This window comes from Heterodontus francisci, chromosome 7 (assembly GCF_036365525.1).
Source record: "Heterodontus francisci isolate sHetFra1 chromosome 7, sHetFra1.hap1, whole genome shotgun sequence".
Lineage (NCBI taxonomy): Eukaryota > Metazoa > Chordata > Chondrichthyes > Heterodontiformes > Heterodontidae > Heterodontus > Heterodontus francisci.
The window spans coordinates 8898208-8924797 of NC_090377.1; the positions used below are offsets into that span (position 1 = coordinate 8898208).

The window sequence follows — 26590 nt, forward strand, 5'->3', positions numbered from 1 at the left end:
GGAGGGGTATGGGGTTACTTTTCCTTCAGCCACAAAACCCAGATAACCTTCAGGAATCCTGTTAACCTTTCCTGCACTGGCCGTAGAAAGCTTCCTGGGTGGCACTCTTACTGCAGTTAAAGCCACAGCTGGTTCTGCTGCGCTTTGCATCAGGTCCCCATCTTCACTGAGCGGGTATGCCCTGATTAACCCTATAGGTTTCCCCTTTAGTTGCCAGCAGTCAGCTTTTAAATGCCCTGCCATATTACAATGGAAGCACACAGGTCTCCGGGTCTCAAACGGCCACTTGCCGGGCTCCCTGAACTTGCTGCTCCTCTACATGGGTCTTTATTGAGAATGGAAGAGAGTTTTTAAATTCCTCTAACAGAATCACTTCTCTGAGAGTCTCATAACTGAGCCCTCAGCCACTGGTCAAAATCCAGCAGTTTCCTTCTTTCAAACTTTAGTTAAGTTTCATTAGCTTGCTTTTTGAGGGTTCTAAACTTTTGGCGATAGGCTTTGGGTACTAATTCATATGCCCCGAGGATAGCATTTTTGGTCAGTTCATAATTTGATGAACTCTTATCTGGCAACAAGGAATAGTCGAAGTGCCACAGTTTCCGGTTAGTTTGCTTTGCAATAAGAGAGACCAGGTCTCAGCTGGCCATTTTAGCTGCTTTGCCAGTTTCTCAAAAGACACAAAAACGCTTCCACATCTTCCTCATTGAATTTTGGAATTAATTGAGCGAGTTATAACAATTTTGTACCCAGCCCTGAATTCTGCTTCTCCATATAGGCCATGCTTTCACTGGGGTTACTCTGTCGCCCCCTAGCTAACTCAAGCCACTTCAGCTCTCTCTCTCTTCAGGTTCTTTCTGGAAGGCTCTCTCTTTCTCTTCCTGTTCTTTCTGGAAGGCTCTCTCATTCTCCCTCTCCTGCTTCTCTATCTCTCTCTCTGTTTCCTCTAATTCAAGTTTCCTTTGTTCCAATTGTATCTTTGCTAACAATACTCTCTCTGGGTCTGCTTCTAACCCTGCTTCTTCAGATTCAAGGGAAAAATGTTTGGCCACTAGCCTTAGGAGTTCAGACTTCCTAGCAATGTCACGTACAGTGATCCCACACTGCTCAGCCATTTATCTCAACTTCTACATAGACAGTGGTTTTAACGTATCCCAAGTTACTTCACCCTGTGTTGTAGAGCGACTCACTTCAGTTGCAGACATGTTTGTATTCAATCACTCACATCAAAGAAAACCTGTATTAATCTTGCCCTTTTTTGATTGGGAATAACTTGGCTTCCCACTTCCAATTTCGCTCGTTTGTCTGTAGGGAACATCCCAGACAAGCCCCTAAATTCCTGTTATGACCAGGTGAGAAGTACGTCTAGGGGTCTTTTTACTGTCTTCCTCTGGTCTTATTGTAACAGGGTTTAGATTTTTAAACGCATAGTGTTTTGAGCTCCCCCTTGGCGAATCCTTGTTTACTGCTTTCCAATTATATGGCAAAGAAATTAGCACATCAGGTTTTCCTAGGTTTAAAGAAGAAAAGTGAAATTTATTAAACCTTAAACTTAAACTCTAATACGGTTAACACCTACAGATATACGACACGCCCACGCTTGCACGCACACGCAGTACACACATGCAAATGGAGACAGAAAAGGGCAGAAGAAAAAATAAAGTAAAAAGGTTTGAGGCAATATCAGAAGAGTTTCTTGCTTCAAGCTCACTGTAGTCCTTTTATATAATGAAAGCAAAATACTGCAGATGCTGGAAATCTGAAATAAGAACAAGAAATGCTGGAAATACTCAACAGGTCTGGCAGCATCTGTGGAGAGAGAAACAGAGTTAACATTTCAGATCAGTGACCCTTCATCAGAACTCAGTCCTTTTGTGAGTAGTCTTGCTTTCCGTTCGGGCCCAGTATTCTTAAACCTTGTTCAGGCCCAGTATTCTTCTTAAACCTTGTTCACTGTAGGAGACTTTTCTCTCTTGGGGTTCATGTGTCTTCAATGGATCTTCAGTTCTGTGAGAAATAGATGGGAGCAGACAGGAGAGAGGTGTTCTCAGTCCAGGAGCAAACATCTTTCTGAGTTTCAAACACTCTGTGGCAAGTTCAAATTCAAACAGCCCATTAGTCATGTGATTAAACTGGTCTGACCAGGTCTTCTGTGTATTGGAGAGGCAAGGACTGGGTCTTTTGTTCCAACACTGTCTGCTAGCATGCAAAAAAGGTCTTTCCGGCGAAGGGCCTGGCAATTCCTAGTGATAGGCCCTCTTCTTCCCAGCAGCAATTTTAAGTTTTAATGTTCATGTGGCGAAATAATGTGTGCCTCATTCTTGACAGGTGGAGGGCCTGCATGACAAAAGGTTCACCATAACTTCCTTGCTTTTGTGCTCTATGCCTGTATTTATAAAGCCCAGAATCCCATATGCCTTATTAATTGATGATGCCTTATTAATTGCTTTCTCAACCTGCCTTGCCACCTTCAATGATTTGTGCACATATACCCCCAGGTCCCTCTGCTCCTGCATCTCCTTTACAATTGTATCCTTTATTTTATATTGCCTCTCCTTTTCTTCCTATCATAATGTATCACTTCACACTTCTCTGCATGAAATTTCATCTGCCATGTGTCTGCCCATGCCACCAGTTGTCTATGTCCTCTTGAAGTCTATCACTATCCTCCTCACAATACTTTCAAATTTTGCGCCATCTGCAACTTTGGAAATTCTGCTCTTTACACCCAAATCTAGGTCATTAATTTAAGTCAAGAAAAGCAGTGATCCTAGTACCGACCTCTGGGGAACCCTGTGTCACATACGTTCAGACAACCACATAGTACAATTAGTAAACAGGGCACAGAGGTGGTCAGTGAACACGGCACAGAGCCACTCGCTCAGGGACATCAGCTCTGGATAGACAGTTTTTGAACATAATCCTTTAATTTGCTAACTAGATGTGGGAAGGGTGTGTTTCGTTACCTGCAGGACAAGTTAAAGTAGAAGATAATGTCCTGTCTGCAACTGCATAGAAAGCTTGTAAGGCTTTGTACCATAAGGGGATAAAGATTGGGCTGTATACAGTTAGAAAGTTTTGTGTTCCCTACGAACAGGGCTTTTACTCAGTACGTATTGTGAGCATAGATGCTCCTTGAAGCCCTCGGAGGGTTAATGCTGTTTTATTTTTCTTTTCAATAACTAACTGCGGTATGAACAAAAGCTTGGGAACCTGCCGTGGCGTCCTCCCTGGCCTGCTGTGTGATGACAAATTGTAAATACATATCCTGCTCTTTGATCTCCTACTAAATGTGCGTCCATTGACAACTTTGATCCTCAACCTTATTGAGCTATAAAAGCAGTGCCCCCCCCCCCCCCACCTTTTTTGATGTGGGTAGGGTCTTTTTATGAGGAACGTGTGTGCCACTAGGGTGGGAACAGCGAGGGCTCTGGCAATGGATGACCACTTCCCATTGAGCTCAAGTGGAATAGTGAAGATAATGGAAAACATTTTTAATGGTTTTTAGTGCAAAGATGTTTTCAATCAATTGACCTTTTTGAAGTGCAGCAGCTACAGCTGGTGGGAACACGAGGCTGCCACATGCTCCGCACAGCAGTTTCCTGTATACAGCAAGAAGAGGCTGCAGAGAATTGGAAGTGTAAAGGGAACGTCCTGGACAGTGTCTTCAATGAAAGGCCTGGTAAGGGCTTAGAACAGATTAAATTCCACTGGAGACTTTTCCCTGAAAAGAGAACTTGGAATCCTGCAATGTGCAGGAAGTTCTGGCCGTTCAATTACTGTTTAGAACAGGGAATAGCAACAGCACAAGCTGAATGCTACACAGTAAAAATTCTCCTGCAGTCGATGGCAGCTAGTGAGGGCATGGATAGTGCTGATCCTATTATGGGAGACATGGCAGCATGTGGTTCTCCCGAGATTTAATCTGTAATCAGGTTTTAATAAATAGGGTCATTTTGCTTCTTCTGGGATCTCTCAATTACACACTTCTCTTGTAACAGGAATTAGTCTTGCTGTCAGATTTGCAAATATGTAGATTAGCTTGCAATTCTAAGTCCCTTTTTCAGCCTTCACCTCAGTAGAAAGAATGCATTTGCATTCATGCAGCGCCTTTCGTGACCTCAGGACATTCCAAAGCACTTTACAGTCAATGAAGTACTTTTTTGAAGTGCAGTCACAGTTGTAATATAGGAAATGCGGTTGCTCCCACAAGCAATAACTAAATAAATGGCTAGGTAATCTGCATTTTTGTGATGTTGGTTGATATTGGTAAATACTTTCCTGATGCTAGATGTGTGAACCTAAGTGGAGCAGTGGCAAGTTGATGAAAGATTATATGGCAGCTGTCAAAAGGATGGATATAACAGGAGGAGAGTCGAAAGAAATTAGCAATGGCTCATGATTCTGCATGATGTTGCTTGTGGTAAATATTGACAGGCATTATGTAACACAATGCAAGATAGTGCTGCTGAAGTGGATTCATGTTTAATGTTGTCTGTCCCCCTTAAGGTCACAGATTGAACCACTGTAAACAATTAAGAGTCTGAGGTCAACCAGAGGTTTATTGCTATTAGGCAGGAAAATTTGCAGATTAGAAAGTTTTTGTAAAATTTTGGCTTAAAATTGGGTAAGAAATAGTCTGTAATACTTTCCTTTTTTTTGCTCTCCTGTGCCTTTGACACTTTGAAATGTGACTTTTGGAATCTGATGAATGCTTTCAAAATTTATTTTTTAATATGCATAATCAAGTAATAACTGGTAACTGCTGTTGGCAGCAAACTCAAAGTAAACAATGGGAAAGAGAGCTATTTAGAGAATTAGAGATTTCAGCAGAGCAACAACAGCTTGCATTTATACAGCACCTGTAATGTCATAAAATGTCCCAAGGCACTTTGTGAAGTGTTATCAAACAAAAATTGACACAGTCACATACCTATTACAAAGAACCAGGCCATTTGCCCCAACTGGTCTATGCTGGTATTAATGCTCCACACCAGCCTTCTCCCACTCTACATAATAAATCTAACTATCAGTATAGCATTCTGTTCCTTTCTACCTCGTGTTTATCTAACTGGACTGGCAAGGCCACACGCTCACCTATGTTAAAATCCTCCACCCACAACACCACCCCCACCCGACAACTCCCACCCCCGTATGTCATATTACAGAGTGCTGAGACCAGATGGAATATACTCTAAAATCTCGTCAAGGAAATGAGAAAGGAAAAATGCAAAACAGGGGCTTTGCCAGGATAGCAAATGTTATCTTGATGTGTGCAGAAACTGAATGAGATATGAAGCTAGAAATTATAAAGGAGTTAGCCTAATTTTTGTAGTGGGGAACATGCTTAAGAGAATTAAACAGGAGGCTACTCTGAATTATCAACAGAACATTGAGTTCATAAAGAGTAGAAAGCATAGATTGGAAGCAATAGGACATGCCTCATGAATCTGTTGGAATTCTTTGAAGAAGTGTTTGATGGGTGGCTATGGAGTAGATAAAATGTACTTGATAAAGTTCCGTGCATGACTCTTTAACATGATGGTTTACTTATTACTTTGCTTGCCCACGTACCTGCCTGCAGTTCAAAAGTAGTTCATTAGTTGCATAGTGCTTTAGGACATCCCAAGGACAATAATACAAGTTTTTTTTCTTTTATTTAATATGGACACTCCAGCAATAGGCAAAGGTTGCTTTCTTTATTCAATATGTAACTTGATTGGCAATATCCATTGCTACCTGCTACCAAACCATAGATAAAAAGAACTTGCATTTTTATAGTACCACTCATGACCCAGGACATCCTAAATAGCGTTACAGCCAATGAAGCACTTTCTGAAGTGACATCACTGTTGTAATGTAGGAAACCGAGCAACCAGTTTGTGAATAGCAAGCTCCCACAAACAGCAATTTTTTAAAATTCATTTCGTGGGATGTGAGCATTGCTGGCAAGACCAGCATTTGTTGACCATCCCTAATTGCCCTTGAGAAGGTGGTGGTGAGCTGCCTTCTTGAACCGCTGCAGTCTATCTGGTGCGGGTACACCCACAGTGCTGTCAGGAAGGAAGTTCCAGGATTTTGATCCAGTGACGCTGAAGGTGCAGCGATATATTTCCAAGTCAGGATGGTGTGTGGCTTGGAGGGGAACTTGGTGGTGTTCCCACTCGTCTGCTGCCCTTATCCTTCTAGTGGAAGAGGGTCGCTGCATTGAAAGGTGCTGTCGAAGGAGGCGTTGCTGCAGTGCATCTTGTATATGGTACACACTGCTGCCACTGTGCATCAGTGGTGGAGGGAGTGAATGTTTGTGGATGGGGTGCCAATCAAGCAGGCTGCTTTGACCTGGACGGTGTCTAGCTTCTCGAGTGTTGTTGGAGCTGCTCGCATCCAGGCAAGTGGAGAGTATTCCATCACACTCTTGACTTGTGTCTTGTAGATGGTGGACAGGCTTTGAGGAGTTGGGAGGTGGGTTGCTCACTGCAGAATTCCCTGCCTCTGACCTGGTCTTGTAGTCACAATATTTCTGTGGCTGCTCCAGTTTAGTTTTTTGTCAATGGTAACCCCTAGGATGTTTGTTGATAGTGGGGGATTCAGCGATGGTAATGTTGTTGAATGTCAATTAAATAAATCTGTTTTAGGTTTTGTGTGGGGATAAATGTTGGTCAGGATACTGGGAGAACTTTCATGCTGTACTTAGAATAGTGCCATGAAACCTGATAACATGGCTTACGGGTCCTCAGTTTAACGTTGCATCCAAAAGACAGCACCCTCAGTACCGCACTGCAGAATCGGCCTAGATTATGTACTGAACTCTCTGAAATGGGATTTCAGCCAGGGTTGAAACTAGGGCAGAGCAGTATGCTGGATTATTCAGTGAACCACTGGGGATAACTATGAATCACATTTTACTTTTTCCCTTTCCCTCTCTGGTTACAGATGAAGATTAGTCAGATTCTCTAAGAGTTAGTATATTTTGCTCACGCCTCTTCACCTGCCTTTGCTGCTCAGTTAAAGTCCAGGAAAATTGCTCGTTTTGACCTAGTTGAGTCTCAGTGAAGCAGCCATCACCATCGAGCATGCAGGAAGGCCATGACTCTGGATGCTGTGGAATGGGTTGACTAACAGTAGGAGAACGGGCACCAATTATATTTTCCTTTGAAGATATGTGTTGCTTCCCAAAAATCTGTTTCCATTTTTCAGCTAGTGCTCAGAAATAAATCCAGTGTGTTGTCATCTGTCACAGATTCTAACATGGCCAATTTGAGAGTTCTGGTTTGTCCTCTTGTACAACACCCAGTGAGTGAGTAACTGAAACATAGAGATCAGAGAAGTCTTGGGTTCAGTTCCTGGTCTGTGCTGAAATACGTGAGCAAAGTGGTGATGGGTGAAAAGGACTTGGTACGAGTTAGGATCTAGGTAGCAGAGTTTTGAATGAGATGAAGTTTACAGAAGGTGGAAGATATGAAGCTGGCTCGGAAAGTATCAGAATAGTCGAATCTAAATATAGCAGAGAAATAAGCAGAGTTAAGGGAAGGGAGCAAAGTAGTAGGATGATTTTTGAATTGAAGTAACAATGAGCCAACAAAGATAGGAAAGGCTGAAAGACTCTGTGTTAGACCTGGTAGTATGTCTAGTCTTTTGTTATAGTAATAATTGCTGCACCAGGAATGCTGATTGTTTTGCATCAACATGAGAAACATCAGGGCAGTATTGTTGGTTCTAGCCCCATTCTTTGGACTGCTCTGTTTGTATTTTCGTTGTGTCAGGGCATTGCATAATCCCTGCTCTTCAGGGAACCCTTTTCTACTGCAGTGGAAATTGCTCCCACTGGGACAATCTGCTAATAGACTAAAGGTGTTAATTTCCTCAGCTGTAAACTCTTCAAATGTGAGGCTAATTGACTCTTTGCCTTTGAGAGAGTTCAACAGTACGTGTATTAACCCGATGACTGATCAAGGAGAAAGAAACCAAAGATCCCGAGAAGAAATCGGATTCTGGGCCAGCCATTTCGAAAAAGCGGAAGAACCAGAGCAAGTGGTTGGCAGAAATATCCTGCATTCCAGAAATAATTCTCTCCCCAGCCCCTCTCTAGCGTAAAACATAAATGGACTGTGTATCTCTTGAGTTGCTTTTGTTAAAGACACATTCCTAAGATTGGTTATGAAGTGGTCTTTGCTCTCAGTTTGCAATGTTGTACATCCCAGAACTGTAGGTTACACATGTTGCATTTAATATTGTAAAGGGGCACCAGGCTTACATGCTAATGTATTGACTCCAGTCAAACCTTTTAGAAAACAAAAGGCTCCAGGAACTCCTGAACTCCTGTTTCCTAAGAGCCATCTTAAAGGGTTGACATGCACGAGAAGATTTATTTGCAGGAGAGCGAGTTACTGGATTACATTTTTAGCATCTCTGTCCTCCAGTTTTCACCCAGATTTATGTCCTTGGAACTTCTCCAGGTTGGACACCTTTGCAACCAATAGTATGCAAAGACTATCTGTTCAGAATACAGGAAACTTTATGGTTGGACAGACTAGGACTAGGGGGCATAGCCTAAACATTAGAGCCTGACCTTTCAGGAGTGAAACTAGGAATCACAAGTTTGAAACTCTCTTCCACAAAAGGCAATTGATGCTAGATCAATTATTAATTATAAATCTGAGATTGATAGATTTCTGTTAGCCAGAGGTATTAGGAGGCAAAGGCAGGTCAGTGGAATTAGGTCACAGATCAGCCATGATCTCAGTTGAATGGCAGATCAGGCTTAAGGGGCTAAATGGTCTATTCCTGTTTCTAGGAACAAGAGGGCCCTGCTTCTGTTTATATGATCTCAACACCCAACTTTTAAAAGGGGCACAGGAACAGAGAGATCTGAGGGTCTATGTACACAAGTCTTTGGAGGTGACAGGACAAGTTGAGAAGTCTGTTAAAAAAGCATACAGAATCTTTGGTTTTACAAAGTAAGGCATAGAGTACAACAGTAAGGAAGTTATTCTCAACCGTTACAAAACATTGGTTTGGCCCCAGCTCGAATGTTTTAAGAAGGATGTCAAGGCTTTAAAGAGGGTGCACAGAAGATTTACTAGAATGGTACCAGGGATGAGGGACTTAAGTTATGTAGAGTGACTGGAGAAGCTGGACATGATAGGCCAAATGGCTTCCTACTGTGCCAAAAAATCTTTCTATGTTTCTGCAGAGGAGAAAGGGGTATGGGGAGATTGGCAGAAATGTTCAAAAATCGTGAAGGGTTTTGATAGAGTAAATTGGGAAAAACTGTTTCCAGTGGCAGAAGAATCGGTAAGCAGAGAACACAGATTTAAGGAAATTGGCAAAAGAACCAGAAGTGACATAAGAAATGTTTTTTTTTACACAGTAAGCTATGATGACCTAGAATGTGCTGCCTGAAAGGGCGGTGGAAGCAGATTCAATTGTAACTTTCAACAGGATTTGGATAAATACTTGAAGTGAAACAATTTGTGGGGCAACAGGGAAAGAGTATGGCGAGTGAGATTGATTGGATGGCTCCACCAAAGAGCTGGCACAGGCACAACAGGCTATTTGGCCTCCTTCTGTGCTGTCAGTTTTGATGAATTTCTGTCAATTGGGTTAATTCAGCACTCCCAACTGTAGACTTTGCTCAACAGGCTACAGGCGAGAATATCAATACTTCAGTGTTTCTCCAATCTGTGTTCCCATTGAGTTAGGTTTCCCAGTGGGAGTTAGACACTGCTGGAAATACCCTCAGATCCCACAGTCCCTTAGTTCTCTAGAATCAGAGCAAGTTGTCTTTTGAGCCCTCTTTGTGCTATTTTCTTTAATTGATTCCATATGTCTGTTGCCCTTTATGTGAAATAGTTCTACTTATATACTTCTAATTTTTAAATGATACCATCTACTACTTGAGCCCTTTGCCTTTATGAGCAATTTTCCTGGGTCAGTTTTATCATTATCCATCTTTCAGGATGCCTTCTAATAATTTATCCACAATAGCTGTTAGGCTCACTGACCCGTTATTTCCTGGATCATCCAACTGGCCCTTCTTAAGGATTGCTGTTACATTAATTATATTTTAATCCTCAGGCACTACTCTTCTTTCTGATGATTCACCGAAATTAGGGGCAAGGATGAGACAAATTTTGATAGCCATTTCTTCATGCAAATTCCCTGATATGAAGTCCATCTAAACAGCTGTCTTGCCTTTCTTTCATTTACTCCTCCTATCCGTGACCCTGTTCCTTTAGCTTCCTTGCTAAGAAGACAGCCCACATTCTCCTCTCTGAAAGAAGAATTCAATTACTATACTTGCTATCCTGGGGGTCACTTGATAGCTTAACAACTTTAGGATCTTTAGGTGCTTTTTCACCTATTTGCTCTGCATATGCATAGAAATGCTTGATATTTCTTTCAATATTCCCTGCTATTCTAATATTTCCCTACCACCTACCTATACTAGGGGCAATTTATAATGGCCAATTTACCTATCAACCTGCAAGTCTTTGGCATGTGGGAGGAAACCGGAGCACCCGGAGGAAACCCACGCGGTCACAGGGAGACGTTGCAAACTCCACACAGGCAGTACTCAGAATTGAACCCGGGTCGCTGGAACTGTGAGGCTGCGGTGCTAACCACTGCGCCACTGTGCCGCCCTCATGGCCGGTTTCTTGATCTCCTTTACATTATTCTCGAACCACTGTGCTACAGTAGTCTAATATTTTATTGACCATCTTCTGATTCTTATTTCCTTCATGCTTTTGCTGATCTTTTCCCTGTTACCCTCCTCATTCTGTTAGGAGAGGTTGACAGGCCCCTATAACCTCGCCTAAATGTCCAGTCACAAGAACACAAGAAATAGTAGCAGCACCATATGGCCCGACAAGCCTGCTTCACCATTCAGTACAGTCATGGCTAATCTTGGGCTTCAACTCCACTTTGCTGCCCGCTCCCCATATCCCTGAGAGACCAAAAATCTGTCTCTTCCAGCCTTAAATTTATTAAACGACAGAGCATCCACAACCCTCTGGGGTAGAGAATTCCAAAGATTCACAACCCTATGAGTGAAGTAATTTCTCTTCATCTCAGTCCTAAATGATCGGCTCCTTATCCTGAGACTGTGCCCCCATGTTTTAGATTCCCTGACCAGTGGAAATAATCGCAGCATCTACCCTGTCAAGCCTGTTCAGAATCTGGTATGTTTCAGTGAGATCGCCCCTCATTCTTTAAATTGAAAAGAATATAGGTGCAATTTGCATAAGACAACCCTCTCATCCCAGGGACCAATCTAGTGAACCTTCACTGTGCCATCCTTCCTTAGATATGGAGACCAAAACTGCACACAGTATTCCAGGTGTGGTCTCACCAAAGCCCTATACAATTGTAGCAAGACTTATTTATTTCTGTGCTCCAATCCACTTGCAATACAAGCCAGATGCTATTTGTCTTCCTAATTGTGTGCTGTACCTGCATGCTAACTTTCAGCGTTCCTTGTACGAACACACCCAGGTCTCTGAACATTTACATGTTTCACATCTTCCCAAAAAAATTCTGCTTTTCTATTCTTAGGACCAAAATGAATAACTTCACACATCTCCACATTATACTCCATCTTGTTGCCCACTCACTTAACCTGTCTATATCTCTTTGCAGCCTCTCTGTGTCCTTCCTACAACTTACCTTTCCACCTAGCTTTGTATCATCAGCAAACTTAGATACATTACTCTCTGTCTCTTCATCTAAGTCATTGATATAGATTGTAAATAGCTGAGGCCCCAGCACTGATCCTAGCAGCACTCCACTAATTACTGCCTATCATCTTGAAATTACCCGGTTTATACCCAGTCTTTGCTTCCTGTCCATTAACCAATCCTCTATCCATCCTAATATATTACTCCCAACTCCATGAGCCCTTAATTTGCCTATTAACCTTTTGTCGCCCTGTAAATTTTTCCATTTATCGAATGCCTTTTGGAAATCCAGGTATACTAGATCTACTGGTTCTCCTTTATCTCCTAGTTGTGAAGTGATTCATAGAATCATAGAAAGTTTAAGGCACAGAAAGAGGCTACTTGGCTCATCGTGTCTGTGCCAGCCGAGAAACGATCCACCTATTCTAATCCCACCTTCCAGCATTTGCTCCGTAGCCCTGCAGATTACGGCACTTGAGATGCATATCCAGACTCCTTTTGAATGAGTTGAGGGTTTCTGCCTCAATTACCCTTTTAGGCAGTGAGTTCCAGACCCCCACCACCCTCTGGGTGAAAAGGTTTTTCATCATCTCCCCTCTAATTTTTTACCAATCACTTTAAATCTATGCCCCCTCATCACTGACCTCTCTGCTAAGGTGAAAAGACCCTTCACCTCCACTCTATCCAGGCCCCTCAACATTCTGTACATTTCAATCAGATCTCCCCTCAGCCTTCTCTGTTCCAAGGAGAACAACCCCAGCCTATTCAATCTTTCCTCATAGCTGCATTTTTCCAGTCCTGGCAACATCCTCGTAAATCTCCTCTGTACCCTCTCTAGTGCAATTACATCCTTTCTGTAATGAGGTGACCAGAACTGCACACAGTTGTGGCCTAACCAATGAGTTATACAATTCCAGCATAACCTCCCTGCTCTTATATTCTATACCTCGGCTATTAAAGGAAAGGATTCCATATGCCTTCTTAACCATCTTATTGACCTCTCCTGCTACCTTTACCTTCAGGGATCTATGGACATTCACTCCAAGGTCTCTCACTTCCTCGACACTTCTCAGTATTTTCCCATTAATCATGTATTCCTTTGCCTTGTTTGACCTCCCCAAATGCATCACCTCACAATTATCCAGGTTGAATTCCATTTGCCACTTTTCTGCCCATTTGACCTGTCCATTGATATCTTCCTGCAGACTACAGCTGTCCTCCTCGCTATCTGCCACACAGCCAATCTTTGTGTCATCTGCAAACTTCTTGAACATGCCCCCTACATTTACATCCCAATGGTTAATATATACCACAAAAATCAGGGGACCCAGTACCGAGCCCTGTGGAACGCCAGTGGAAACAGCCCTCCAATTGCTAAAACACCCATCAACAATTACCCTTTGTTTCCTGCCACTGAGCCAATTTTGTAGCTGACTTGCTGTATTTCCCTAGATCCCATGGGACCTTATATTTGTAACCAATCTGCCATGTGGGACCTTGTCAAAAGCCTTGCTAAAGTCCATGTAGACCACATTAACTGCACTACCCTCACCTATCTTCCTTGTTACTTCTTCAAAAATTTGATCAAGTTGGTCGAACATAATCTTCACTTAACAAATCTGTGCTGACTATCCTTGATTAACCTGTGCCTTTCTAAGTGATAGTTTATCCTGTCTCTCAGAATAGATTCCAATAATTTGTCCACTACGGAGGTAGTTCATTTGGTAGGAAGAACATGGAGAGACAATATAGAATAAAGGGTACAATTCTAAAGGGGGTGCAGGAGCAGAGGGACCTAGGTGTATATGTGCATAAGTCATTGAAGGTGGCAGGACAGGTTGAGAGAGCAGTTAACAAAGCATACAGTATCCTGGGCTGTATTAATAGGGACATAGAGTACAACAGCAAGGAAGTTATGTTGAACTTGTTTAAGATACTAGTTCGGCCTCAGCTGGAGTATTGTGTCCAGTTCTGGGCGCCGCACTTTAGGAAAGACGTGAGGGCATTCTAGAGAGTACAGAAAAGTTTCATGAGAATGGTTCCAGGGATGAGGAATTTCAGTTATGAAGATAGGTTGGAGAAGTTAGGACTGTTTTCCTTGGAGAAGAGAAAGCTGAGAGGTGATTTGATAGAGGTATTCAAAATCATGAGGGGTCTGGACAGAGTAGATAGAGAGAAACTGTTCCCACTCGTGAAAGGACCAAGAACGAGAGGGCACAGATTTAAAGTATTTGGTAAAAAGCAAAAGTGACATGAGGAAAAACTTTATCATGCAGCGAGTGGTTCAGGTCTGGAATGCGCTGCCTGACAGTGTGGTGAAGGCAGGTTCAATTGAAGCATTCAGAAAGGAATTAGACAGTTATATGAAAAGGAAGAATGTGCAGGATGATGGGTAGAATGGAACAGAGGGAATTGCTCTTTTGGAGAACTAGTGAGGATATGATGGGCCAAATGGCCTCCTTCTGCACTGTAATGATTCTGTGATACCCTACTAGATCTCTGAAGTTTGTAGTGAGTTATATGGTGCGAGGAGGCTTTTCTGCCATGATTGAAGAGGAATTGGGAGCAGGAGCCCTGTTTGATTTTCCTTTCTATGGCCCAGAATTGCTCAGCCTAGTTCTCTCGTCCTTGCCACTGCCCTGGCTGGGACTCGGCACAGACCAAGGCTCGAACCCAGAACCTTGTGATCTGTCTGGCTTAGTGTTAAGGTAAATAGTAATAGATTCCACTCGTTGGACGAAGCTGAGCCTTGGGCTGCCAGGAAGTTGAGTTGTTTGGAAGAAGTGCAGGTTAATCTCAGCACTTTTGAGATTGTTTTAACCTGAGTGAATGTTAATTAACAGTCACCTGGTGAAAGAACTTGAGAACTGTTATTAAAAAATGAGTTTTGCAAATAATTAACTGAAAGCAGATATGTGCTGAATGCAGATCTGTACATTGTGATCGGAAGAAGACAATAAAGGCATGTAGATACCCTCGTCTCTATTCCTAGGGAATAGTTTGAACATTTTCTTTGCTCTTTTCTTCAGGTTGTCAACGGTGGTCAACGCAAATCAGATCCTGGTGCTTCAGGATGGGCGCATAGTAGAGAGAGGAAGGTAAGCATCCATTTACCAGGGAACTCCCATTCCCATTTAACACCACAATACCGGAGCTTTTAACCATTCTGCTTTTAAAATATAATTCAGTGCAGCCTCCTGGGTGGTTAAGACCATGCAGACCAGGAAGAGATCTTCGCTTCAGTCCCCAGTCTACGCCATCAGCTGATCTACACTACGATGGTTGTAGTTGGCCATGACATTCAAAAGTTAGAGAAAGGGATAACAGCCATGTTTCCTGCTCCTGATCATTAGCCAGTGCCCCCTATAGGAAAGTGTGCAGACTGTGGGTGAGGACAGAAATGGGTTGTGCTGTGATGCTGCTTCTGGTCAAATAAAAGAAAGGCTGACTTGCATTTCTACAGCGCCTTCCACAACCTCAGGACATCCCAAAGTGCTTTACAGCCAATGAAGTACTATTGAAATATAGTCACTGTTATAATGTAGGAAACACAGCAACCAATGACCAAATAATTGGATTTCGTGATGCTGGTTGAGGGATAAGTATTTTTCCTCACTTTACCTCTCTGTATTGGGGTCCAGCTTTATTGGTGCCCTCTGGTATCTTAGCCAAGTGGCCGTTACTCAGGTGTAAGGCATGGTAACAAGTACTGTCAGGCTATTTGATCATAAGACGCATCACAGCGCAACTTGATCTTGCCCTTTCCCAGTGTCCACATACTTTTCCTTTGAGGGCCACTGGGGAGTGATCAGATGCTGGAAACTTCGGCACTATCTCTTTCTCTGGTGCCAGCCATGGCTCAGTGAGTAGCATTCTCACCTCTGAGTCACAGTCACAAGGGGAAGCTAGATAAACACATGAGGGAGAAAGGAATAGAAGGATATGCTGATGAGGTTAGATGAAGAGGTGTGGAATGAGATTTATGTGGGCCATTTACATCAGCGTAGACCACTTGAGCCAAATGGCCTGCACTTCTTCGAATAGTGCCATGCAATCTTTTACACCTACCTGAGAGGGCCTCAGTTTAATGTCCCAACTGAAAGGCAGCACCTTTGACAGTGCAGCATTCCCTCAGTGGGAGTATCAACCTAGATTTTATGCTCACATCTTTGGATTGTGACTGTGACTCAGAGATGAGAATGCTACTCACTGAGCCATAGCTGGCACCAGAGAAAGAGATAGTGCTGAAGTTTCCAGCGTCTGATGCCACCCGCCCCCCCCCCAAAGGAAATGTACATGGAATTTGGGAGAGGGCAAGATCAAGTTGCGCTGTGATGTTTCTCAAGATCAAATAACCTGCCAGCACTTGCTATAAAACCTGAATAACGGCCACTTGGCTAAGATACCAGAGGGTACCAATGAAGCTAAACCCCAATAAGGAGAGGTAAAGTGAGGAGAAAGAAAAGATCATCAGTTTACCAAAATGTTTTGTAATGTGAGTTATATGGAGAGACTATAGATGCTGAGATTCTTCTCAGATACAGAAATCACTAAAAGTAGAGACGCAGGTTAATAAGGCCATAAGAAAGGCAAGCCAAGCATTGAGATTTATTACTAGAAGGCTAGAATTGAAAAGCAGGGATGTACGAACATACAAATTAGGAGAATAATTGGCCATTCGGCCCCTTGAGCCTGCTCCGCCATTCAATAAGATCATGGCTAATCTGTTCGTGTCTCAAATTCCACGTTTCCATCTACCTCCGATAACTTTTGATTCCCTTGCCAACCAAGAATATATCTACCTAGAATCACAGTAAGAGGCCACTTGGCCCATCGTGTCTGTGCCGGCCGAAAAACGATCCACCCATTTTAATCCCATCTTCCAGCATTTGGTCCGTAGCCCTGCAGATTACGGCACTTGAGCTGCATATCCAGACTCCTTTTGAATGAGTTGAGGGTTTTTGCCTCATTTGCCCTTTCAGGCAGTGAGTTTCAGACCCCCACCACCCTCTGGGTGAAAAGGCTTTTCCTCATCTCCCCTCAAATTTCTCTACCAAACACTTTAGATCTATAATAAAAGCAAAATACTGCGGATGCTGAAAATCTGAAATAAAAACAAAAAATGCTGGAACCACTCAGCAGGTCTGGCAGCATCTGTGGAAAGAGAAGCAGAGTTAACGTTTCGGGTCAGTGACCCTTCTTCGGAACTAGAGAAGGGTCACTGACCCGAAACGTTAACTCTGCTTCTCTTTCCACAGATGCTGCCAGACCTGCTGAGTGGTTCCAGCATTTTTTGTTTTTACTTTACATCTATGTCCCCTAGTCGCTTATCTCTCTGCTAAGTAAAATAGGCCCTTCACCTCCACTCTATCCAGGCTTCTCAAAATTTTGTACATTTCAATCCGATCTCCCCTCAGCCTTTTCTGTTCCAAGGAGAACAACCCCAACCTTAAAAAATATTTAATGACCTCGCCTCCACCACCTTCTGAGGCAGAGAGTTCCAAAGTCGCACAACCCTTAACTCTGTCCTAAAAGGACGACTCCTAATTTTAAAACAGTGACCCCTAGTTCTGGACTCACCCACAAGAGGAAACATCCTTTCCACATCCACCTTGTCAAGACCGTTCAGGATCTTATAAACTTCAATCAAGTCTCACCTCATTCTTCTAAACTCCAGTGAAAATAAGCCCAGTCTGTCCAACCTTTCCTCATAAGGCAACCTGCTCATTCCAGGTATCAATCTATTAAAGCTCCTCTGAACTGCCTCCAATGCATTTACATCCTTCCTTAAATAAGGAGACCAAAACTGTACACAGTATTCAAGATGTGGTCTCACCAATGCTCTGTATAACTGAAGCATAGCATCCTTACTTTTATTTTCAATTCCTCTCGTAATAAAGGATAGCATTCCATTAGCCTTCTTTATTACTTGCTGTATCTGTGTACTAACTTTTTGTGACTCATGCACTAGAACACCTAGATCCCTCTGCACCTTGAAATTCTGCAATCGTTCTGCGTTTAAGTAATACTCTGCTTTTTTATTCTTCCTGCCAAAGTGAACAACTTCACATTTTCCCACATTATACTCCATCTGCCAGATTTTTGCCTCACTCAACCTATCTATATCAGTCTGCAACCTCCTTATGTCCTCTTCACAACATACTTTCCTACCTATCTTTGTGTCATCTGTAAATTTAGCTACCATGCCATTGCTCCCCTCATCTAAGTCATTGATATAAATTGTATAAAGTTGAGGCCCCAGCACAGACCCCTGCGGGACTCCACTCGTCACATCCTGCCAATCAGAAAATGACCCATTTATGCATACTCTCTGTTTTCTGCCAGCCAGCCAATCTTCTATCCATGCTAATATGTTAACCCCTACACCATGAGCTCCTACTTTACGCAATAACCTTTTATGTGGTATCTTGTCAAATGCAAGCACAGTACATCAACAGGCTCCCCTTTATCCACGGCACATGTTACTCCTTCATGGAACTCCAATAAATTGGAAATAACTGATCCCCCTTTCACAAAGCCATGCTGACTATTCCCAATTACCTTGAGTTTTTCTAAGTGCGCAGCTATAGCCTCCTTAATGATCGATTCTAATATCTTCCCCACGACAGACGTCAAGCTAACTGGCCTATAGTGCCTGTTTTCTGCCTCCCCCACTTCTTGAATAGAGGGGTTATATTTGCTACTTTCCAGTCCGATGGAGCCTTTCCTGAATCCAGCAAATTTTGAAAAATTAACACCAACACATCTACTACCTCCTTAGCCACCTCTTTTAAGAATGAAGGATGAAACCCATCAGGACCTGGGGCTTGTCAGCCCGCAGCTCAATCAGTTTGGTCAGTACTGCTTCCCTGGTGATTGTAATTTCACCAAGTTTCTCTCTTCCTTCCACTTCCTATTTACAGCTATTACTGGAATGTTTTTTGTATTCTCTATAGTGAAGCCAGAAGCAAAATATTTGTTCATTTCATCTGCCATTTCCTTATTATCTACCATTAACTCCCCATTCTCACTCTCTAGAGGACAAACACTCACTTTACTTACACTTTTCCTTTTTAATTACCTGTAGAAACTCTTGCTATCTGTTTTTACATAGAAACTCTTGCTATCTGTTTTTACATTTCTAGCTAGCTTCCTCTCATACTCCAGATTAACCTTTTAGTCATTCTCTAACCAATCATCTGACCTGCCACTCATCTTTGTGCAGTTATATGCTTTTTCCTTAAGTTTGTTAAAGTTCCTTGAGTCTTGTTAAACCCTTGTACATTCTTGGTTACATCACACTTGGAGTACTGTGAACAGTTCTGGTGTCCATGCAGAAGCAATGGTGAATTTACATTTTGATACAAGAAATTTACCTAGCATCAAAGACTGAACAGGCTGAGGCTCTTGTCTCTTTTTTAAAAAATGAATGAGACCTTTAAATGATCAAGGCACTTGTTAGGGTAAACATAGAGATGTTTCCACTTGTAGGGAATTCAAAAACCAAGAGTCTTACATAGAAGATGGTTACTAATAAATCTAATAGGAGGAATTTGGGAGAAATTTCTTTACCTAGAGAGTGGTGAGAATGTGGAGCGAATAGCATTGATGCGTTTAAGGGGAAGCTAGATAAACCCATGAGGGAGAAAGGAATAATAGCAGGATATGCTGATGAGGTTAGATGAAGAGGTGTAGGATAAGGTTTGTGTGGGCCATTTACATCAGCATCCACCACTTGAGCTGAATGGCCTGTTTCTGTGCTGTAAACTTGATGTAACTCCTTAGAGCAGAGAAGGTTAAGGGGAGAATTTTTTTTTCTTTATTCATTCGGGGGATGTGGACGTCACTGGCTAGGCCAGCATTTATTGCCCATCCCTAATTGCCCTTGAGAACGTGATGGTGAGCTGCTTTCTTGAACCGCTGCAGTCCTTGGGATGCAGGTACACCAACGGTGCTGTTAGGAAGAGAGCTCCAGGATTTTGACCCAGCGACAGTGAAGGAATGGTGATATAGTTCCAAGTCAGGATGGTGTGTGGCTTGGAGAGGAACTTGCAGGTGGTGTTTCCATGCATCTGCTGCCCTTGTGCTTCTAGGTGGTAGAGGTCACGGGTTTGGAAGGTGCTGTCGAAGGAACCTGGGTGAGTTGATGCAGTCCATCTTGTGGATGGTACACACTGCTGCCACTGTGCATCAGTATTGGAGGGAGTGAGTGTTGAAGGTGGTGGAAAGGGTGCCAATCAAGCAGGCTGCATTGTCTTGGATGGTGTCGAGCTTCTTGAGTGTTGTTGGAGCTGCACCCATCAGGGCAAGTGGAGAGTATTCTATCACAGAGAACAGAGAAGGCTGATTGACATTTACAAAATTTTGAGGGGCCTGGATAGAGTGGAGGTGAAGAGTCTATTCACCTTAGCAGAGAGGTCAGTGATGAGGGGGCATAGATTTAAAGTGATTGGTAGAAAAATTAGAGGGGAGATGAGGAAAAACCTTTTCACCCAGAGGGTGGTGATGGTTTGGAACTCACTGCCTGAAAGGGAAGTTGAGGCAGGGTCCCTCAACTCATTCAAAAGGTGTCTGGAAGTGCACCTCAGTTGCCGTAAGCTGCAGGGCTACGGACCAAATGCTGAAAGATGGGATTAGAATAGGTGGATCATTTTCAGCCAAACAGACACGAAGGACTAAGTGGCCTCTTTCTGTGCCTTACACTTTCTGTGATTCTATGATCACACTCCTGACTTGTGCCTTGTAGGTGTTGGACAGTCATTGGGGAGACAGGAGGTGAGTTACTCACTGCAGAATTCCCAGCCTCTGACCTGCTCTTGTGGCCACAGCATTTATGTGGCTGGTCCAGTTCAGTTTCTGGTCAATGGTGACCTCCCCCCCCCCCCCCAAGATGTTGATAGTGGGGGGGGTTCGACGATGGTAATGCTATTGAGCGTCAAGGGAACATGGTTAGATTCTCTCTTGTTTGAGATGGTCATTGCCTGGCACTTGTATGGCGCGAATGTTACGTGCTACTTATCAGCCCAAACCTGGATGTCGTTCAGGTCTTGCTGCATATGGACATGGGCTGTTTCAGTATCTGAGGAGTCACGAATGGTGCTGAACATTGTACAATCATCAGCAAACATCCCTACTGTGACCTTATGATGGAGGGAAGATCATTGATGAAGCAGCTGAAGATAGTTGGACCGAGGACACTATCCTGAGGAACTCCTGCAGTGATGTTTAGTTTTAGTTTAGTTTAGAGATACAGCACTGAAACAGGCCCTTCGGCCCACCGAGTCTGTGCCGACCATCAACCACCCATTTATACTAATGCTACACTAATCCCATATTCCTACCACATCCCCACCTGCCCCTATATTTCACTACCACCTACCTATACTAGTGGCAATTTATAATGGCCAATTTACCTACCAACCTGCAAGTCTTTTGGCTTGTGGGAGAAAACCCACGCAGACACAGGGAGAACTTGCAAACTCCACACAGGCAGTACCCAGAATTGAACCCGGGTCGCTGGAGCTGTGAGGCTGCGGTGCTAACCACTGCGCCACTGTGCCGCCCTGGGACTGACATGATTGACCTCCAACAACCACCACCATCTTTCTTTGTGCTAGATATGACTCCAACCGGCGGAGAGTTTTCTCCCTGATTCCCATTGACTCCAGATTTGCTAGGGCTCCTTGATGCCATACTCAATCAAACACTGCCTTGATGATAAGGGCAGTCACTCTCACCTCACCTCTGGAGTTCATCTCTTTTGTCCATGCGAATATACAAATTAGGAGTTGGAGTAGGCCACTCGAGCCTGCTCCACATTACCACCTGCCCCGATAACCTTTCACCCCTTTATCATGTTTGGACCAAGGCTGTAATGAAGTCAGGAGCTCAGTGACCCTGGTGGAACCCAAAATGAGCATCAGTGAGCAGGTGATTGCTGAGCAAGTGCCGCTTGACAACACTGTCGACGACCCCTTCCATCACTTTGCTGATAATCAGGAGTAGCCTGATAGGGCGATTTGTCCTGCTTTTTGTGCTAGTGAGTATAGGAATAGGAGGAGAGAGCAGATGAATGTGTGGAGGAAGAGATGGTGCAGGAGGGAGGGCTTTAGTTTCCTGGATCACTGGGTCTGTTTCTGGCAAAGGTAGGACCTGTATTGGTTGGGTTGCACCTGAGCCGGAACGGGGCCAACTTCCTTGCAAGGAGGTTTGCTCGTGCTGTTGGGGGGTGGGGTTAACCTAATTTGACAGGGGGATGGGATACAGAGTGGAGGTACAGTAGGGGGTGATGCACAGTCAAATATAGAAGAGAAACTAAGTCAGTCTGGAAGGCAGAGCAAATCTAGACCTTTTAAGGCACAAGCGAATAATGCAAGGCTGGATTGCATCTATTTTAACGCAAGGAGTCTTACAAGTAAGGCAGACGAATTGAGGATGTTGATTAACACTTGGGAATATGATATTATTGCTATCACAGAGACATGGTTGAGGGAAGGCCATAGTGGACTAGGAGCAGCTACTTGTAGGACAGTCTACATCAGACCAGTGTGAATCATTCAAAAAGAAAATAGTGGGAGTTCAGGGCCAACATGTTCCCGTAAAGGTGAAGGGTAGGACCAACAAGTCCAGGGAACTCCGGATGTCAACAGATATAGAGGATTGGATAAGGGAAAAAAAGGAGGCTTATGGCAGATCCAGAGCGCTGAAAACAGCGGAGGCCCTAGAGGAGTATAGAAAGTGTAGGGGAGTACTTAGAAAAGTAATTAGGAGAGCGAAGAGGGGGCATGAGAAAACACTGGTGGATAAAATAAAGGAAAATCCCAAGGCGTTTTATAAGTATATTAAGGGCAAGAGGATAACCAGGGAAAGAGTAGGGCCCATTATGGAGCAATGGCAATCTGTGTGTGGAGCTGGAGGACATCGGTGGGGTTTTGAATGAGGGACAGGATTAATCTCCACTTGGAGAGGCAGGAATTAATCAGGGATAGTCAGCATGGCTTTGTCAGGGAGAGTTGGGTCTAACAAATTTGATTGAATTTTTCGAGGAGGTGTCGAGGTGTGTAGTTGAGGGTAAAGCAGTTGATGGACTTCAGTAAGGCCTTTGATAAGGTCCAGCATGGGAGATTGGTTAAGAAGGTAAGAGCCCATGGGATCCAGGGCAATTTGGCAAATTGGATCCAAAATTGTCTTAGTGGCAGGAGGCAGAGGGTGATAGTCGAGGGTTGGTTTTGCGATTGGAAGCCTGTGACCAGTGGTACTGGGACCTTTGCGTAAATAGTGAGGAGGAAAGCCTTACTTGACTATTCTGTGGGACAGCTCTCCCAATTTTGGCACAAGCCCCCAGATGTTAGTAAGGAGGACTTTGCAATGTCGACAGGGCTGGGTTTGCCGTTGTCATTTCTGATGCCTTGGTCGATGCCGGGTGGGCTGTTCGGTTTCTTTCCTTTTCTTAGACTTTGTAGCGGTTTGATACAACTGAGTGGCTTGCTAGGCCATTTCAGAGGACATTTAAGAGTCAACCACATTACTGTGCATCTGTAGTCACATGTAGGCCAGACCAGGTAAGGACAGCATATTTCCTTCCCTAAAGGACATTAGTGAACTAGATGGGTTTGTACAACAATTGACACTGGTTTCATGATCATCAGTAGACTAGCTTTTTTTCAAATTTCAGATTTATTAATTGAATTCAGATTCCACCATCTACTGTGGTGGGATTCAAACCCATGTCCACTGACCATTAGCCTGGGGCTCTGGGTTACTAGTGTAGTGACATTACCACTACGCCATAGCCTCCCCATTTAATAGAAGTGTTCAAAATTATGAGAGGTTTTGATAGAGTAAATCAGTAGAAACTGTTTCCACTGACAGGATTGGTAACCAAAAGACACAGATTTAAGATAATTAGCAAAAGAACCAGAGGAGTAAACTAGGAGAAATTTTTTTACACAGCGAGTTCTTAATGATCTGGAATGCACATCCTGAAAGGACAGTGGAAACAGATTCACTCATAACTTTCAAAAGAGAATTGAGTAAATACTTGAAAAGGAAAAAAATTGCAGTGCTATGAGGAAAAAGCAAGGAGAGTGAAACCAATTGGATAGCTCCTTCGAAGAGCTAGCACAGGTACAATGAAACTAATGGCCTCCTTTCTGTGCTGTGTTTTAATCGCTCCACCATTGGCCGCAGTGCCTTCAGTTTCCAATGTCCTAAGCTCTGGAATTCCCTCCTTAAATTTCACTGCCTCGCTGCCTCTCTTTCCTCCTTTAAGGTGCTCCTTAAAACCTGCTCCTCCTCATAATATCCCCTTATGTGATTCAGTGTCAAATTTTAATTGACAACATTCTTGTGAAGCACCTTGGGATGTTTTACTACTTTAAAACTGCTGCTGTATGATTCTATCCTGATGACTTGATTAAACATTTTCAAGTCATAAACAGTTCGAGACTGTGACTCCTATGTTAATTTTAGCTATTTACCCTAACCAGGATGTGTTTGTTGTAACTGGTGTGGGCAAGCAGGCAAGCCAGTAATGGGAATAAAAACAAAGTGCTGGAAATTCTCAGCAGGTCTGGCAGCATCTGTGGAGAGAGAAACAGAGTTAATGTTTCAGGTCAGTGACCTTTCATCAGTTCTGCCTGACCTGCTGAGTATTTCCAGCACTTTCTGTTTTTATTTCAGATTTCCAGCATCTGCAGTATTTTACTTTTATTCGGCCAGTAATGGGGGTTAGATGTGTCCTTGGGATGCCCTTACTGCAGGATAAGCCATAACATTCTGTCGCAGTGTTCCCTACAGCCTGCCCTGGAGCAAATGTAGCTAGTGGATTCCTAGCTGAAAACTAGGACTGTCATTCTTCAGGGAGGAATGCGGAGAGGAGAGACCGAGAGTTGAGTCCTGATTCATCGTTACTCGTAATTATACTGCTTAGGCGGCAGCTTGAATTTCAGCCATTAAGTAAGTCAGCAGACGAGCAGTTTTACTGAAGATTGTGACAATCTTCTTAAAGATTCACGCATTTCTCCCAACACAGGACTTTCAGCGTCTGAGAACCATATATCTGAAATTCAGTCCTTTCAGAGTTCCATACCTGCCGCAAAACTAGATTTATCCCCGCTCCAGAGAGCGGCTGTACCCTCACACAGCTATTGTAGTTTTCAGTCTTGTCTGAAATTCTTCAGCTTTTTATCTCTGCTGAAAGGTTTTAATGAACTTTACATTTCCTGCCTCCTTCAAAGGCTTGCCTTGTCTCTGAAATTGAGGATTTAGTTACTTCCTGTCCCAGACCATGTTACATCAGACAGATCGTTAGCCTTCCCCTCTCTACAGTTAATGGGCTCATTGTTTACTTTAGCACACAGTGCAGAAAGTAAACTTCACACTTGGGTTAGTGCAATTCACAGGTTGACTGAGACTTCACAACACCCACTGCCTCTGAGCCTGAGAGCAAAATCCCTTCAGTCCTCTTGGGAAGTATGCATACTCTGCATATCTCCTCTTCTTGCACACTCTCTCTCTCTCTCTCTGTCTCTCTTTTTCTCTCTGTCTCTCTCCATCTCCCTCACTCTTCAGGAGCTGAACCTCTTGTATTTGGTTTTCAGATTAATCCAAAGTTTCAGACATCACCTCTGTCTGTCTCCAATCTTAAAACTAATTGCACCTTTCAGAAACTGGGAATTGTATTTCTCAAAGTATGAAATTTAGAATGACGCTGCAGCTTGGGATTCAGTTTGTTTCCGTTGAGTTAATTCTGGGTTACCTTGTCCTGCTGTGGGACTCAAGGGACAGGATTTTTCTGGCCAATGGGTGGCAGGCTGGGAGGCAGGGGTGCCTGAAAAATAGTGGGGAGCCGCATTGGGATGGCTCCCGAATGCATTCCCACCACATTCCATTTGGTCCTGAAGTCAGGGTCCCAAAACCCACAGTAAAATTCAGCCCTAAGACTCTCACTGGCTATCACTGAGTTTAGAACTAAGATCTAGAGCGTTTGCATTACCATAAATCCACTGCCCACTTGTCAGAGGCTCGCAACACAGGGGTCAGACTTCTGATGAAAGGTCACAGATCTAAAACATTAACTCTTGCCAGACCTGCTGAGTATTTCCAGCATTTTCTGTTTTTATTTCAGATTACCAGCATTCACAGTATTTTACTTTTGCCTCATTAATTAATGGTTTTCATAGCCCTGTCTTCACGGTGAAACTGCAGAATCTGTTGATCATAGCTACTCAGTCAGAAATAGTTCCCTGAATAACTACTCCTCCCTGCCCATTATGTAGTGCAGTAAATTGGGCCTCAGTCTTACAGCCAGTGAAGTACTTTTGAAGTGTAGTCACTGTTGTAATGTAAGAAACACGGCAGCCAATTTGTGCACAGCAAGGTCCCACAAACAGCAATGTGATAATGACAAGATCATCTGTTTTTTGGTGATGTTGGCTGAGGGATAAATAGTGGCAAGCCGGGGAGAACTCCTCTGCTGTACTTTGATTTTGCCATAGGATCTTTCACGTCACACCTGAGAAAGCAGATGGAACCTAATCCGAAAGCTGGCACCTCTGCCAGTGCAACACTCGCTCAGTACACCACTGAGTGTCAGCCTGGATTTTGTGTTTAAGTGCCTGGAGTGCGGCTTAAACCCATAGAGTTATACAGCACAGAAACAGACCCTTCGGCCCATCGTGTCTGTGCCGGCCATCATGCACCTAACTATTCTAATCCCATTTTCCAGCACTTGGCCCATAGCCTTGTATTCTATGGCGTTTCAAGTGCTCATCTAAACATTTCTTAAATGTTGTGAGGGTTCCTGTCTCTACCACCCCTACAGGCAGTGTGTTCCAGATTCCAACCACCCTCTGAGTGAAAAAATTTTTCCTCAAATCCCCTCTAAACCTCCTGCTCCTTACCTTAAATCTATG

The 26590-nt window shown here is 43.5% G+C and overlaps 1 protein-coding gene across 2 annotated transcripts in view; it reads left to right on the top strand.

The window, feature by feature from the left end:
• The window catches only part of abcb6a (ATP binding cassette subfamily B member 6 (LAN blood group) a), a 226443-nt gene that overhangs the window by 190068 nt on the left and 9785 nt on the right, over nt 1-26590 (top strand). For both annotated transcript variants that reach the window (XM_068034765.1, XM_068034764.1), the window contains exon 19: nt 14705-14773. In XM_068034765.1, the coding sequence (XP_067890866.1) occupies nt 14705-14773 (69 nt within the window). The remainder of the gene's footprint in view (nt 1-14704; nt 14774-26590) is intronic.